The sequence below is a fragment of the Acinonyx jubatus genome, chromosome C1, assembly GCF_027475565.1.
Source record: "Acinonyx jubatus isolate Ajub_Pintada_27869175 chromosome C1, VMU_Ajub_asm_v1.0, whole genome shotgun sequence".
NCBI classification, from domain to species: domain Eukaryota; kingdom Metazoa; phylum Chordata; class Mammalia; order Carnivora; family Felidae; genus Acinonyx; species Acinonyx jubatus.
In genome coordinates this window covers 49,866,903-49,884,818 of record NC_069381.1, presented here as the reverse complement: position 1 = coordinate 49,884,818, position 17,916 = coordinate 49,866,903, and the positions used below count along the sequence as shown (strand labels likewise).

Sequence of the window (17,916 nt, the reverse complement as noted above, 5' to 3'; positions counted from 1 at the left end):
AAACACACAACATAGTATAGGTACTTCCTGTCATTGCTAGTACTAGGCAACATGGTAGACATTTAATAAATCTTTTATGAGTAAATGCATATCCCTTCTATCCCTCTAAAAATATTTGCCTTCTACCTGAACCTCTGTCAGTGTTCCCTTGAGAATAGAAACTACTTCTTTTCAGGAGACGTTGGGATTGCAACTCCAGCTACCGGCATGAGCTGGTGTAGAACCTGACTTTTAGTACCCTTAGCATCCCCCTTATATGTTCCTTATAGCCGTAATCTTCGCATTTACCCTAGTTACTAATGCTTATGCAAACTGTATACATTTGATGATAGCTTTTATTTGAACAATACTTTTATATACCTACCCTTATTTAAACCTTACAGCTCTCAGACTTTATCAACCTCTTTAAATCTTCTTTACCAGGTAGGGAAATTGTCACCAGAGAGGTTAAGGGATTTACTCACTCTAGAGGCCTTGCTTTATTCTGTGACACATTTGTTGTTATCGTCCTTGTTTTATGGATAGGGAAATTGTCATGAGATTAAGAGATTTACCCAAGGACGCTCAGCTAGTGACCTGAATTTGAACCTAAATTTTCTGGCCCAAGAGATCATACTTTATTTACTGTAGTACTCTGATTCTTTATTAGCCCTGTACTGAGAAAAATTTAAAGTTTCTGAATGCTCTACTTTCCAGCTAGCAAGGCTAATCTTATTCTTTCCATGTTGCTACCCACCAGAGATCAAAGAGGAATCTTTACTGTGGTGTTAGTGGGAAGTATATTTCTGATAGCCTTACTTGGAACTGGACAAATTTGTCCAGTTAATAGACATTTATTCAACATTCACTACCTGTTAAGTAAGTGCGTGCTCTGGAAATAATGATGAAGATCACAGTTCTCATTGGCTAAGACCATATAAAATCATATAATCTTCATAGAAGGCCTCAGAGTTGTTAAAATAACAACCCTTTAGCCTAACTTTCTTTTTAGATGATGGATGGACAGATGGATGGACAAAAGGAAGGATGGATAGTTGGACAGAGAAACTAGATTCATAGTGAGAAAGTAAAATGATATGGTGATGGTAAGAATACACCTGAAGCCTTCTGCCTTTATCCTTGTATTTTCTTTGCTTTTTTTTTTAAGTTTATTTATTTTGAGAGAGAGAGGACGAATTAGAGAGGGGCAGAGAGAGAAGGGGACAGAGGATCTGAAGCAGGCAGTATGCTGACAGCAGAGAGCCTCATGCAGGGCTCGAACTCATGAACTGGGAGGTCATGACCTGAGCCAAAGTTAGGTGCTTAGCTGACTGAGACACCCGGGTGCCCCCTCCTTGTATTTCCTTCTATGTTTTCTTTAAAAAAAAAAAAAAAAGGTTTTAAATTTTTATTTATTTATTTTTGAGAGAGAGAGAGTACATGTGCAAGCATGAGCAGTGGAAAGGGAGAGAGAGAATCCCAAGCAGACTCCATGTTGTCAACACAGAGCCCAATGTGGGGCAACACAGGGCTCGATCTCACCAACTGTGAGATCATAACCTGCGTTGAAACCAAGAGTCGGACGCTTAACTAACTGAGCCACCCATGTGCCTGTCTTCTATGTTGTCTTTAAGAAGATGAAATTGTATAGGACTACCTGGGTGGTTCAGTCAATTAAGCATCTCTTGGTTTCGGCTCAGGTCATGATCTCACGGTGAGTTCAAGCCCTGCATTGGACTCTGTGCTGACAGCACAGAGCATGCTTGGGATTCTCTCTTTCCCTCTCTCTCTGGTCCTCCCCCACTCGCTCTCTCTCAAAATAAATAAACTTTCAAAAATAACTTTTTTAAAAAGGCAGAATTATATATATATATTTTGTAAAGATTTCTAACTTTCAGAAAGTTTTTAAAAAGTTAGGAGGGAAGGAGAAACGCTGTTCTTTACAACAGTTTATTCTGTGATGATTTCGAAGTCTATTTTAAATTTTAAATATTTGGCCTAACGAGTGACTTTTTGGTTTTTTGTGATGTGTGTTGGATAAGCTGTCATGTCATATGTGTAAGTTAATGTTTTTTTCTTACTGCAGCACATAATATGTTGGTATGTATATTGTGAATTTTTCTTCCTGCAAAGTAAAATTCTAGGTAAAGCTCCGTATAAAGCTCTGTATAGTGAATATTAGTTTCCTGCCAGGAGCTGCCTTTCTCTGGCCACTGCTCTTCCAATCTATTATTAGGTCAGTCAAAGAGAACCTTTCCATTGGAGGCTGAGATTCCATAAACTTGCAGGTGTAATTTTTTTAAAATTTATTTGTTTTTGAGAGAGAGAGAGAAAGTGAGAGAGAGTGAGCAGAGGAGGGGCAGAGAGAAAGGGAGAGAGAATTCTAAGCCAACTTCACACTGTCAGCACAGAGCCTGATGCAGGGCTCCATCCCACAACCCTGGGATCATGACCTGACCTTAAATCAAGAGCCAGATGTTCAACCGACTGAGCCACCCAGGTACCCTGCGAGTGTAATTTTTAACATTCGATGTTATGCTTCAGCGTAAAAGGTTTTTTTTTAATCTTTAAATAACTTACTTTATTATCACAACAATTTTTGTGTGTTCATTAGTTCAACAAATATTTTGACTGTTGGCTTAAGATAGAACTTTCTCAAGATTGTTGTCTGTCACTTCTTATTTGCCTGCTTTTCAGCTTCTGAGTTTTTGTTGTTATTGTCTTATCTTTTATTTTCTTTATTCTATTGGGTTTTTGGACTTTAAAAATTCCTTGCCATCTTTTAGTGGGATCTTAGAGAGGAGCTAAGTGGGCATGTCAAATTCATGATCTTTAACTGAAAATCCTCTTATCTCTGTAAGCATTCAAACATTTTTATTGTATCTTACTTGCATTTAAGCTGTCTTAATGTTAAGGATTTTGATATGTTTTATCAACTAATCTAATCTAATATGTAAAGTAATAATGTTTTTGAATTTTAAAATATTAAATTTTTTAAATTTAAATTTTTACTAAGAATCCAGGGTTAAAGATTTTTGGTATTTTTGAATAAAATGATTACCATTAAAAAAATTCTTAGCTGTATAGTATGTTGACTGACATGAAAATAGTTATAGATAAAGTCTAAAATTATATTTTTCTTATAATCTTATTTAATCTTCATGGTTATAAAAAGCATTGGTAGCTTTTTAAAATACTTCCTCAATACCATTTATGATCATTGGAATTTTATTTTATTTTATTTTATTTTATTTTATTTTATTTTTTTAATTTAATGTTTATTTATTTTTGAGAGACCGAGAGAGACAGAGTGTGAGTGGGGGAGGGGCAGAGAGAGAGAGAGAAAGACACAGAATCTGAAAAGGCTCCAGGCTCTGAGTTGTCAGCACAGATGTGGGGCTCAAACTCACAAGCTGTGAGATTATGACCTGAGCTGAAGTCGGACGCTCAACCAACTGAGCCACCCAGGTGCCCCAATCATTGGAATTTTATAAGACAGAATAAATAATGTAAATCATGCAATATGAAATCTGCTTTTACTAAGTAATTTAGTGTTAAATGTGATACTTCATTATATAAATTTTACTTCAGGAATAGACAAGGGAAATTTGTTGTGGGGGTGAGCTTGAGTAAAATTTCATAAGATCTAAAAATTCATTTAAGGAAAATTTTCAGATATTTCAAATTCCTTTTTAGCTCATGACTAACTTTATGTATAGCTTTATTATCTTTAATTGATTTATTCCTCAGTATACCAGTGCTACATTAGCTGGAAACTTTTTTTTTTATAATGAAACCTTAGTTTTTATTTTTATTTATTTATTTATTTATTTTTATTTTAGAAAGAGAGAGAGCAGGAGCAGAGAGAGGCAGAGGAAGAGAGAGAGAGAGAAAATCTTAAGCAGGCTCCATACTCAACTCAGAGCTCAATGCTGGGCTGGGCTTGATCCCACAATCCTGGGATCATAACCTGAGCCAAAATCAAAAATCAGATGCTCAACTGACTGAGCCACCCAGGCACCCTGAAATCTTATTTTTCTAATAGCATTCTGTCTTTGTATTCTTAATTGTTTTTAATGTTTATTTATTTTGAGAGAGAGAGGGTGTGAGCAGGGGAGGGACAGAGAGAGGGAGACAGAATTCAAAGCAGGCTCCAGGCTCCAGGCTATCAGCACAGAGCCTGATGCAGGGCTCGAACGCACGGACCGCGGAAACATGACCTGTGCCAAAGTCAGATACCTAACCGACTGAGCCACCCAGGTGCCCCATCTGTCTTTGTATTCTTAACTGTAACATCTGTCATTTTTTTATATGGAATAACTAGCATATTTTGTTTTGCCCATCTGTAGCATTAAACTGTTATGGATTCTCAAAGATAATAGCTCTTTTGAAGCAGTTAACAGGAGAGATACTCTTTTCACAGTGGTATTCCTTTTAAAATGTAAATGTTTTCTTATTATGAGAATAACAAAGTGTCTTTAAGCCCAAATCTTAAAAATCTTTGCTTAATTATTCCTTTTTTTTTTTTTTAATTTGAAGTTACCAGTCTGGACTAGTATATAATATCCACAGATCATAGGACAAATAAAGGGATTTGTAGGTTAGATTGTTCTAAGATTTGAAAACTCTCCTTTATAGGTACAGACACAAAAGGAATAATGATAGCTAATTACCAAATCATTATAGAACACCTGTGGTTTGGCAAATAGCAACTTCAATACGAAATAATTTGTATTCTGTAAAACAGTTATGCAGAGAACAGTGTTTGCAAGACTCACCCGTAATAAAAGAAAAAATACCAAAAATGTTCTTAAATACTCAAAATTAATTTCTGTTCTTTTTATTTTATACCCAAATCCTTTTGTTGCATTCATGTTTTTATTTATTTTTTTTCTTTTTTTTTTTTAGTTTTTTTTTTTTTAATTCTTTTTTTTAACATTTATTTATTTTTGAGACAGAGAGAGACAGAGCATGAACAGGGGAGGGGCAGAGAGAGAGGGAGACACAGAATCTGAAACAGGCTCCAGGCTCTGAGCTGTCAGCACAGAGCCCGACACGGGGCTCGAACTCACGGACCGTGAGACCATGACCTGAGCCGAAGTCGGATGCTTAACCGACCAAGCCACCCAGGCGTCCCTGCATTCATGTTTTTAAAATATAATATTTGGGTTACTAAAGTATAAATAAAATACACTCAACATGAGCTTTATGAATATAATCTGTCAGCATAATCTTTTTGAAAAAATATAATGGTAATGGTTCAGGATAAAAATGGATCCTTCTTGATTAGAAACACTTTTATTTGGAATTTTAAAATAGTTTTTAAAATCTAAAATTGATACTCCTTTTCACAATAAGAAATTAGTAAATAAGGTCTGCACAAAGAGACCTAACACTTTTTTTATTTGGGGGAAAAAAGGCAATCAAGTTTTGGTAGTTCACAGATACCTCACTTTTTAAAAAACTGGTATTATGTTCAAAATAATGAAATCTACAAGAGTAATGGTTTGTATTGATTTTGATAACTGCTGTTTAGAATATATGCTACTTTGTGTTCTGATCAGCATTTGGTTGCAAATAAGATAATTTACTATTGATATAGTTTGTTCCTTCAGTAATCACATTGACTAGGCATGGGAATGACACAGCACTGATTTCCAGTTGCTCACGAAAGGATAGGAGAAGACAGATAAATAAGAATATATAATGAGTCATACCATGGGCTATGTGCTATGCTGAAAGTTCAGGGCAGGGCTGGGAGCATCTAGGAATAGTATTAAATTCATCCTGGCGGCATTAGAGAAGACTTTCTAGAGGTTTCAACCAACTCTTAGAGGTAGATGATTGGGAATAGAAGGTGTGCAGAGGAGGACTCAAGGCAGAGAGTAGTGCAGCACATATAAATGCAGAGATGAATGAGAAAACTATGAGTGCACAGCACATTGAAAGAGAACTTTGGGTAGTTTGGTAGTAACATAGGCAGAAGGAATTTACAAGGTATGAGACTAGGTTAGATGATCCTATTATAAAGAACGTAGGGGCACCTGGGTGGCTCAGTTGGTTGTGTCCGACTTTGGCTCAGGTCATAATCTCACTGTCCGTGAGTTTGAACCCCACGTCGGGCTCTGTGCTGACAGCTCAGAGCCTGGAGCCTGTTTCAGATTCTGTGTCTCCCTCTGTCTCTGCCCCTCCCCCACTCATGCGCGCGCTCTCTCTCTTTCTCTGTCAAAAATAAACATTTAAAAAAATGGGGGCGCCTGGGTGGCGCAGTCGGTTAAGCGTCCGACTTCAGCCAGGTCACGATCTCGCGGTCCGTGAGTTCGAGCCCCACGTCGGGCTCTGGGCTGATGGCTCAGAGCCTGGAGCCTGTTTCCGATTCTGTGTCTCCCTCTCTCTCTGCCCCTCCCCCGTTCATGCTCTGTCTCTCTCTGTCCGAAAAATAAATAAACGTTGAAAAAAAATTTTTAATAAAAAAAAATGTAGATTTATGCTGTATACATTTCTCAATTGATAATAATCATAGTGGTAACAGAAGTAATGACTGGGCTAACATTTCAGATGTTTGCCATGTGTCATGTATTAATCTGAGTCTTTACTTTTTCTCATTATCTCTTTTAACCTTCAGTGTCCTTCCTATCTTGTTTTCATAAAATATTTTTATATTTGGAAAACTAAAGTTTAAAGTAGCAGTATTAGCAATTTCCTTTAGTAAACTTAACCCTTGTGTTAAATTTACAGAAATAGATGAACCATAGTTAATATTATAGGTTTGTATTTGAAGTGAAACAAGATGTAAATCACTGTAATGATTTTAAACTTTCTTTTTAATTTTTTTTAATGTTTTTTTCTGAAAGAGAGACAGAGAGACAGAGCACGAGTGGGGGAGGGGCAGAGAGAGGGAGACACAGAATCTGAAGCAGGCTCCAGGTTCTGAGCTGTCAGCACAGAGCCCTACACGGGGCTCAAACCCACAAACCGCGAGATAATGACCTGAGCTAAAGTTGGATGCTTAACTGACTGAGCCACCCAGGTGCCCTTGTGATGTTTTAAACTTTCAAAAAAAAATTTTTTAATAGTTAACTTCGTTCCTTAATTTTTAAAGCAGCTTTATTGAGGTATACATGACATACATTAAAATGCACATACCTTGGTTGGCTCAGTCAGTTAAGCGTCTGGTTAAGCATCCAACTCTTGGTTTTGCTCAGGTCGCAATTTCACGTAGGTAAGAATGAGCCCCATGTTAGGCTCTGCACTGACAGCATGGAGCCTGCTTGGGATTCTCTCTCTCTCTCTCTCTCTCTCTCTCTCTCTCTCTGTCTTTGTCTCTCTGTCTCTCTTGCTCTCTGCCCCTCTTCCCACTCTCTCTCAAATAAATAAACATTAAAAATGCACATATCTTAAATGTACAGTTTGATAAGTTAGACATATGTGTACACCTTTGAAACAATCCCCCATAATCAAGATAATGACCATATATGTCACTACCCAGAGCATTCCCATGCCCATTTGTAATCTCTGGCCCCTCTTGTCCTGCTCTTTACAAAGCAAACATTCATCTGCTTTCTGTTGCTGTAGGTTAGTTTGCAGATATTTTAAATACTTAAGTATCATATTGGATCTGTTCTATAGTTTATTTTTTTTGCATATATCCTTTTTTTAATTAAAAAAATTTTTTTTAATTTACATCCAAATTAGTTAGCATAGAGTGCAACAATGATTTCAGGAGTAGATTCCTTAGTGCCCCTCACCCATTTAGCCCATCCCCCCCTCATACACCCCCTCCAGTAACCCTCTGTTTGTTCTCCATATTTATGAGTCTCTTCTGTTTTGTCTCCCTCCCTGTTTTTATATTATTTTCATTCCCCTTCCCTTATGTTCATCTGTTTTGTCTCTTAAAGTCCTCATATGTGTGAAGTCATATGATTTTTGTCTTTCTCTGACTAATTTCACTTAGCATAATACCCTCCATTTCCATCCACGTAGTTGCAAATGGTAAGATTTCATTCTTTTTGATTGCTGTGTAATACTCCATTGTATATATATACCACATCTTCTTTATCCATTCATCCATCGATGGACATTTGGGCTCTTTGCATACTTTGGCTTGCACACACAATGTCGTGTGGCTTACACACACACATTTCCATACACAATGTTGATAGTGCTGCTATAAACATTGGGGTGCATGTGTCTCTTCAAAACAGCACACCTGTATCCCTTGGATAAATGCCTAGTAGTGCAATTGCTGGGTCGTAGGGTAGTTCTATTTTTAGTTTTTTGAGGAACCTCCATACTGTTTTCCAGAGTGGCTGCACCAGCTTGCATTGCCATGTTCTATAGTTTCTTTAAATGTGTTACTTTAGAAGTAGGTGACACTCACCAAAGTTTCAAACACACATATCATTCCCTTATCTAATACTTTATCTGAACAGGAACCTCTCATGTTCATTCTTCTGAAGAACCCTTAAGTAGGGATTCAGCAGCAGAATATCAAGATTTTCATGAACTCATTATCGTTCTCTTTTGAGTGTTGTCCCATCACTTTGCCAATAAATATATTTTACATCATTGTTTTAAACAGCTGCATAATACTCTCTCCTATTACTAGGTGTACCTTGATTTTCTGAGGCAGTTCCTCCCTGTTAAACATTTAGATTGTTTCTAGTTTTTTGATAGTCATAAAAGAAATATTTATCAGACTTTTACTGTCTGTCAGGTACTGTTCAAGGAATCAATAAGGACTCTGCCTTTAAGAATTTACATGGCAGTGGAAGAAAGAGAATGAATGAAAACCAACAAATGAGGCCGTTACAGATTTTTAATTGGCACCAAGAAGGCAATAAATAAGGGAGATGTGGCAGGAAGCAGCATGCAGCTTTAGACAGGCAGGTTAGGAAGACTGCTTTGAAGAAGTCGCCTGAGAAATGACAAGAGCTACAGAACATTGTTGGAAGAAGTCATGACAAGAGTAAAGGATCTGACATGGTTATGTTTTCTTCATAGAGTAGCAATTAATTAAAGAGAAACTTTTCTTGGACCGTTCTTGACATTAATCTTTTCTCGGACCGTTCTTGACATTAATCTTTTTATAAGAAAATTAAAAGAAAGGAACCTCTATGGTACTTCCAAATTTACACTAAAATGCTACATGAAGAGGGACGCATTTCAGAAATATAATGAATAAGTGAATGGATAAAATATACCAAGTCAGTGGATCAAGTTCCCTGGGCAACTATAATAAAACATAACTAATGAATAAAATAATTTAAGGAGTTGTTATATAAGATAATGGCTAAAAAGTTAGAGGTCTTTAGGAAACAGAAAAGCTGAGACCATTTATCCATTCATGTAACAAATATTGAACATCCTCCCTGTGATATGATGTAATGCTGTAGGTACTAAGGACACAAGAGTAAATAAAACAGATAAAAGACCGTCCTTTGATGGGACTTCCATGAGACAAAGACGGAACATAACAACTGTTTTGAAGAAAACTAAAAGCATAATTTTATATAATCTATATATTTTCGTAGTTTTAAAATTATTTCCAACATGTGTTATCTTAGTACTTAAACACTATTCTGCTGTATGTCCAATTGTCTAATACTAAAAAGGGAGAAATAATCATGTAATGTACCTACATATTTCAGTCTTATTTGTGTATTTCCAAATTGTGTGCAGGAGGTGATCTCATCCACTCTTGTGATTTTAGCTGGCATCTATTTGTAGTTGATACTTAGAACTACCCTTTCACGAAAAGTCTTGTTTCCTACCATTTTTATATCTCAAATGCAATGTCTGGAAAGCAATTTAAGTTTAAATATAGAAGAGAGATTACTCATCCCACCCCCACCCCCAATCTGCCTCCTCTATTTCATCATCATGTTTTGTGTAATATCGTTGTATATGTCCTAGATTCTATGCTCTGTTATTATCTGTTTTAGTACCTTAGTTCTAAGGTTGGGACTGAAGGCAGAAGTGTATATAGTACACAGAATTATTGATTTTGAGTATAGAATTAATAATCATGAGATGCTTAGGAAAAAAGTATAGGATAATTATAAGATAATTAAGTATAGGATAAAGATAATTGCGTTGCTAATAAAATTTTGCAATTTAACTATAAGATTAATGTTTTTTCCTGGTTATTTTTTCTGTGCCTTGATAATCTTTATTTATTTGAACTTTCTATTGTAAATGTGTATTAAAACTTGGATCACATATGTATTAAGTCTAAATAAATAAATAAGGGTTTTAGGACTAAAAGATGTTCTATAATTCTGGTGTACTGAGATTTAAAGATTTATTTCTTTAGACCTTTTCTCTTAAGAAATTTTGTGAGATTACACTGAGGTGTTTTTTTGTTTTGTTTTGTTTTTTTGTTTGTTTTTTTTTTGAGCTTATTTATTCATTTTGAGAGGAAGGAAGAGAGAAAAAGTGCGAGTGAGGTAGGGGCAGAGAGAGAGGGAGAGAGAGAGAATCCCAAGTAGGCCCTGCACTGTCAGTGCAGGGCCTGATGCAGGGCTCAAACTCACAGACCATGAGACCATGACCTGAGCCAAAGTCGCTTAACCAACTGAGCCACCCAGGCAAGGCATCCATACACTGAGTTCTTATTTCACTTTATAATATTTATTTAGGTGAACTAATCATTTTTTGTGTCTTTTTTATATAGAGCGTCCTTTAAACCTTTCTCATATTTTCAGGTGAAGATTTGATTTTTTAAAGTGTTAATTTTATATTCTTGATATAAAGAGTTTGTGGTACAGTATACCTAATGGTTTGTTGGAAAACAAAAATTAATAGTTATAAGACTTTCCGAGTTTTAAATGAATTTATCTTCTTTTCTAGGTTTGTTAAAGTTTTGCACTGTCGGATTTTGTGGAATTGGGAGCCTAATTGATTTCATTCTTATTTCAATGCAGGTAAGTTAGTTTCAATCTAGAAGGTGAACTACTTTTACATTCAAACTGTGATCTGTGATCTTTTCCTGGTATCTTTTAGATATATTAGAAAGCACACTTTATCTCTTAACTCAGGCAAAAACACCCTGTGGGGCAAAGTATCCCCTGATGAGAACTGAAACTTCCCCCTCAAGCAATAAGAATTGCCCTGAACCAGCAAGACCCCACAGGATTGATCCCCAGACAGTGATCAACCTGACCTTGGCTGCCCCACCTTCATGTAACCACCCACCTTTGACCCACATTTTTGTGATAGAAATCTACAAATATTTCCAGCATTTTGAGAACCTAGTCCATCGTCTTACCAATGTTAGCCTCACTGAAATAAATTCCTTTCTTGTTTCAAAAAAAACAAAAAACAAAAACTAAGAATAAATATATTAGAAAGCAGTTAGGAATACTTTTTTCAGTTTTTCTTTAGATACTAGATCTCAGGGATCATAGCTATGTTTCCAAGTAGCATTTCCCAACCTGTGTTCTACCAGTTCGTAGTTCTAAAAGACGTAAGAACTTCATAAAGAAAGGATTCAGTGCTCAAATATGATTTGTAAATGTGAATTCAACTGAGCTTTCTTTACCGAATAGCTTCTAAGAGTCTTTATAATTTGTATTATGAATCTCTAATAGGGATTAAGATTATTTCTTGAATTTATTATTTATTTTCCTGGATGGTCACAGCCACATTGTCAACTATTATAATAGAATATTGATGGGGATCTGATATTTGCATATGAACATATATAGGCAGAAACAATGTTTGTGGGTTTTTTTTGTTTTTGTTTTTGTTTTTTAGTGGACAGGCACTGTATATTAGTATTCTCTTGGTTGTAAATTACAGAAATTGAAATCCAGCTAGCTTAAGCCAGAAGGAAAAAAGCAATGTCCAGGAGGTCTGTAGAAAATCTAGGAGGAGTGAAAAGAAAGAAAGGAAGGAAGGAAGGAAGGAAGGAAGGAAGGAAGGAAGGGAAGAAGGAAGGAAGAAAGAAGAAAGAAAGAAAGAAAGAAAGAAAGGAAAAGAAAATCTAGGAATGGGTTGGTCTTGGGCAAGACTAAATCCATAGGATCAAATGATGTATTTGGGGACTCCCCTGACACTCATCTCTGCTTCTCTGTGTTAACCTCATCTTCTCCTGCTGCACTGGTGTGGAGGCAGGCAAGTTTGTGAAATGCTATCCTGTAGCATTTAAAAGGGCCACCAGATGTTTTACATTAAATTACCCTGAACTGGTGGTGGTTAACTCGTGAGGATTCTTAAATTAGAGAAGGAGATAAATTTATCACAACTAATGTCACAAAACAGCATTTCAGTACGCATTTATGGAGCACCTAATGTCTTCAGCAAGTGTGTCATTATGTATGTAGAGCATCATCAGTTTTGGTCTTCTTTCTCATACAATATTTCCACTCCTCAATTCTGTCTGCTTCATGTTAATCCTTATGTTTTAAAAGAAAGTCAAAATCCAGGAGATTTTGGTAGCATACTGTGAGGAGGGTACCATACTGTGAGGAGGAGGCAGCATATGGACCAATAAGATACCAGAATTAAACAAGGAAAATATTTGGTTTCAAAGTTGGAATTTTCCTGTCTTTATTCATAAACATATGCCTAACCAAATATCCTGCCTTCTCTGACTGTGGGACAGGCAAGCAGGCATGAAGAGGCTAAGGTACTTGTGCACATATGCTTGGAAATGGATTTCTCACTTCAAATGAGGATCCAAGGAACTTAATGTATTATTGGGATTCTTTAAGATATCCATAATTCAATGTCTTTGAAACCCATTAGGTAATATTTTCACACTAGGTTCTTTCTTTGGTGACGTCATTGCTTTATAGCTTTGTTTATATCAGATTATGGAGTTTTTTGATTCAGCTACTGCTTTCTGGTACATGAATGCCTGAACTTTTGAGAACAAATAGTTTGTTTCTTAAAGATCTTGAATTAAAACTATCGCATTAAGAAATATTGAGGCAGAATTAGAGTGTTTGAATTTCTGCAGTAAATTTCTCTAAGTAAGGCATGTTAATAGGTATTGCCACTTTAGTTTTAGACCGCTTTCAGATTGGAGAAAATATAAGTTTTCAAATGTAGCCAAAATAGGAGATATAGCCTTATTCTACATGACATTTAATATACTTAACATGTGATGTTGACTGCTTTAGTTTTTAAGGATTATTTTTTCAGCAAATCAAATGTTTTTAGTATAAATATTATAAACTATGTTAATGTTTTTGTCCCAAATATGTTTTTTCCAATTTCTCATAGACCTTTTACATTTGTCCATCATCTTTTTGTTTATTCTCTTTTCTCATTCTCTCCATTCTGGTTTTTTTTTTTTTTTCTTTTTGCCATTAAATATTGTTCCCCAGTGAATAGCAATGTTTTTCTATTGGGCTGTGATCCCAGAAACATATTGTGCATGAACTCAAGACCTATAAAAACATACTTGCTTCACAGTGTTTATAACAAAAATCTAGGAAAATCCTCTTTAAAAATATAGGTCTAGTTATTTCAACTTTGAACCAAAATAATATAAAGTATAATGTATATATTGCTAAAGTAAGCTTTACATGTCACTGTATTTACTGAAAATACTTTAATGAGTTTATGTAATAAACTTTTGAAGTTTCTTCTTTTTCTGTTCTTAAAAAGTATGGAAATGGCAGTGTGAATTAATAGTATGAAACAATACATAGAATTAATTCAGCTTTTTTGTGCATTCAACAAAAATCTAAATCAGTGATATGTGTGTAGCATACAGTTTCAGTTATAAGTAGCTGTTGTATATAATTACAATATATATATAGTTATTTATAAGGCAGTTCTGAGGATTTTAAAATAAACATTCTTTTGTACTTATACATTTTTATATGTATGTCATGATGGATAGATTAGGCATTTAATTTTTTTATCAGAATAAGTATGAGAATATTTTGATTTCATTTAAACTTCTTTCCTTACTTACACAATTTGGACATTTTTAACAATACCAAAACCACTGATGTGGACTGTGCCAAACAAAAAGAAAAGAATGTTTCCTCTCTTAAGTGGAGACAAGATGGCCACAAATCAGAAAGATGGGGATGGGTAGAGGGAAAATGGAAATATGAGTTGGAATGTAGAAAGTTGTTGGAAGAAAGTACATCAGCGGTGCTTTGTGACAATTTAAAAAATTCTATGCATCATGGAAGAAATTACTTTCATTTTTATTCCTATTAGCATTACAGAGTCTATCTCCTTAAGGGACTAATAAACTATGTAAATAGTAGAAATTCACAAAAGCAGCATAATTTCAAGACATTAATTAATTTTAAAAATGTATAAAATATCTTGTTAGTTTGGCATTTAATATAGATAATTTTTTTTAGAACTGCATTATATATTGTTTCTGTGTTATTTTTTTTTTTAACTTTCAAACACCAGGTTTGACTTTTCACTCATAAATTTCTTTAGAAAAAAAGAAAAGTTTTTGGGGCACCTGGCTGGCTTAGTCTGTTAAGTGTCCGACTTCAGCCCAGGTCATGATCTTGCAGTTCATGAGTTCAAGCCCTGCGTCTGGCTCTGCACTGACAGTGTGGAACCTGCTTCAGATTCTCTCTCTCTCTCTCTGCCCTTCCCCCTACCACCCTCAAAATAAACAAACATTTAAAAAAGAAAAAAAGTTTTTAAAATTCCCTATAGCACTGGTAGTTTGCTAAACCAAGAGTATGCCATCAGAAGTTTTGGCTGATTTGAACTGAATGCAGTACACCCTGTGAAAAGTGTGGCTGTGTACGAATTATGGGGAAAGTGAGAAGCTAAAAAAGATAGTTTTTAAAAGTACTTTTTTTTTTCTTTAGGCCCTTAAAGCTCTAAATTTCCTGGTGTCACTTGAGAGGTAATAAAATAAAATTGGATACGATAAACTATAAATAGTAGGTTTTATGCCATCAGTGAAAACGGGTTTAGTGAGTACCAGTTAGGTATAATAAGTTGAGGTTCTGCGCTAGAGAAACTTATACTCTATCCCCACAGCGGTCTGATAATAAGATCCCACTTATCAGAAATAAAATGTTTCCTTGAGAACTGCAGGCTTAAAATAAAAATGACTTATCTTGATTTTATCTTGTTTAAATTCTTTGAATTTTACTAAAAATTTTAAAAACCTATGCTTTTCAGTGTAGAACATAAGCAAGGCTTAAGTTGTAGGTTCACTTCTGTGTAAGCCAGTTTGTTTTGTCCAATGCCTAGCTTACATCCTTGCCCTGGGACACACATACTATTGATCAAAAAAAAGGACTAATCATGTAATCACCCTAAATCTGTTACCAGTGCTGGAAAAGTGGATCAAAGTCCTTGATAGTTCACTAGATGTCGGGCAGCAATATATAAAAAGCAGTAGATGTTTTATAGATCTCAGTTCCTTCAAATAGCTCTCTGTATTGTTTATTTAACCCTGGTGTGATTTATTGGGGAAATAAACTAGAAAACTGAGGAGGCTAATAATTTGTGTAGCCTCTGCTCTGTCATGTGACCTTAACTAGGTAGATTTCACTTAGTTCATTTATCAGGTGGGCAGATTTTTATTTAGTGAATTAAAGGAATGTTCAAAAAGTAAAGAGTATCTTAAACTGGTTTTGAGAATCATCCCAAAGCTGTGTTTTCCTCAGGAGATATATAATATATGAATCTTACTCATTTCTTGAGGAATAATATTGATATTGGTTATTAAGGATTTATACTAACAAGTCTTTAAATCAGATGAAGTCAAGGGGTCTGAATGTATAACTTCTGGCACTATGTAGGAATTTTGGTGCTTAATTTATTATTTAAATGTTTATTTTGGGGGCACCTGGGTGACTCAGTTGGTTAGGCAACCGACTTCAGCTCAGATCATGATCTTATAGTTTGTGAGTTCGAGCCCTACGTCGGGCTCTGTGCTAACAGCTCAGAGCCTGGAGCCTGCTTCAGATTCTGTGTCTCCCCCTCTCTCTACTCCTCCCCTGCTCACACTCTGTGTCTCTGTCTCTCAATAATAAATAAATGTTAAAAAAAATTTAAATGTTTATTTTTTATTTTTGAGAGAGAGCATGCATGAGCAGAAATAGGGCAGTGAGAGGGGAACCAAGGATCCCAAGTGGGCTCTGTGCTGACAGCAGAGAGCCCAGCCCAATGTAGGGTTGGAACCCACAAACCTTGAGAACATGACCTCAGCCGAAGTCAGAAGCATAACTGACTGAGCCACCCAGGTGCCCTGGTGCTTAAATGTGACTAATCAGATAGTTTTAATAGCCTCATATTAGAATTAACCACACGCAGAAGTCAGCTATGGACACAGAAATGTAATTTGACTTTTAAAAGAATATGCATGTATTTTTTTTGGGAGAACTAGGGTGGATACATATTGCATCATGATCCTGTAATTGCAGACAGTGGGGTCATTTTACTTTTTCACCAGGTTAGTAGGTCTTTAGGAGATGATTTGATCTTGCCAGTATTGAACTTGCATTCTTAATATGGAGAAACTCCTAAGTGCATTATATAGAAAAATGGTGCATTGATAGAGTTGTATAAAGTGTTCTTAGTTTTTTCCTTTCCCTTTTTAGTTTCTGCATAACATTTAAATTTGTAAAATAATTTGAGTTACCTAAGCCAGTATGACTTTGTTGACAATGCAAAGCCATTATATGCAAGGGCATAGATTGCTGTTGCTGAAGTTCAGATATTGGAGTACTTACAGGTAACCACATTTTTTTCTTGAATTAATTTGTTTTTATTCGAATGTTACTTAAATATACTCAAACAAAATACATTTTCCACTAACAAAATCAAAAGTTTACAAACAAAACTATAACATTAATAAAGTTCAGATGAAGTAAGCTCTTTTTTGATCTGGTAAAAAATAAATCCATATATAATATAAAATTTGCCATTTTAACCTTTTTTAACTTACACAGTTTGGTGGCATTAACTATATTCAGAATGTTGTACAACTGTCACCACAATCTATTTCCAAAATTTTTCACCACCTGAAGTGGAAACTCTGTACCCATTAAGCAATAACTCCCCATTTCCCACTCTCCCAACCCCTGGTAACCTCCAATCTACTTTCTGCCTGTATGAATTTGCCTATTCTAGATATTGCATATAAATAGAATCATATTTTTGTCCTTTTATGTCTGACTTAGTTTACTTTAAATAATGTTCTCAAGGTTCATTGATAATATGGCATGTATTAGAACTTCATTCCCTGTTATAGCTAAAGAACATTCCATTGTATGTATATACTACATTTTGTTTATCCATTCATCTGTTGATGGATACTTGGGTTGTTTCCACGTTTGGGCTATTGTGAATAATTTTTGCTATGAATATTTGTTTGCAAGTATCTATTTAAGCCCCTGTGCAGTTCTTTTGGATGTATACCTAGGAGAAGAGGAACTTTCACATTAAAGCTAATTGAGGAGATGGGGCGCCTGGGTGGCTCAGTCGGTTGAGCACCAGACTTCGGCTCAGGTCATGATCTCACGGTTTGTGGGTTCGAGCCCCACATCAGGCTCTGTGCTGACAGCTCAGAGCCTGGATCCTTCTTTGGATTCTGTGTCTCCCTCTCTCTGCCCCTTCTCTGCTCACACACACACACTCTCTCTCTCTCTCTTTCTCTCTCAAAAATAAATAAATGTTTTTTTAAAAAAAAGCTAATTGAGGAGAATATCTTCATGACCTTAGATTGGTTAAATTTTTTTAAACAAGATCCTCAAAACATAAATCATAAGGGAAAAAATTATTGAGTATGATTACGTTAAAATTACGACATTCTGTTTTAAAAAGAATGTCATGGACATAGACCAAGTTAACACTTAATAGACTAAATAAAAGGATACTAGCAATAGGAATTGATATGTGGAATATACAAATAATTTCTGCAAGTTAACAAGGTAGAGATCCTAATAGTTAAATGAATACAGTAAACTAATAGGTGATTCACAGAAT

The 17,916-nt window shown here is 35.4% G+C and overlaps 1 protein-coding gene across 7 annotated transcripts in view; it reads left to right on the top strand.

Annotated features, from left to right (window-relative positions):
* Nucleotides 1-17,916, top strand: part of TM2D1 (TM2 domain containing 1) — a 129,948-nt gene that overhangs the window by 22,328 nt on the left and 89,704 nt on the right. For all 7 annotated transcript variants that reach the window (XR_008294921.1, XM_053214161.1, XM_053214158.1 and 4 more), the window contains exon 5: nucleotides 10,831-10,904. Coding sequence is in view for 6 of the 7 variants with exons in the window: in XM_053214161.1 (XP_053070136.1) it covers nucleotides 10,831-10,904 (74 nt within the window). In the remaining variant the exon portion in view is untranslated. The remainder of the gene's footprint in view (nucleotides 1-10,830; nucleotides 10,905-17,916) is intronic.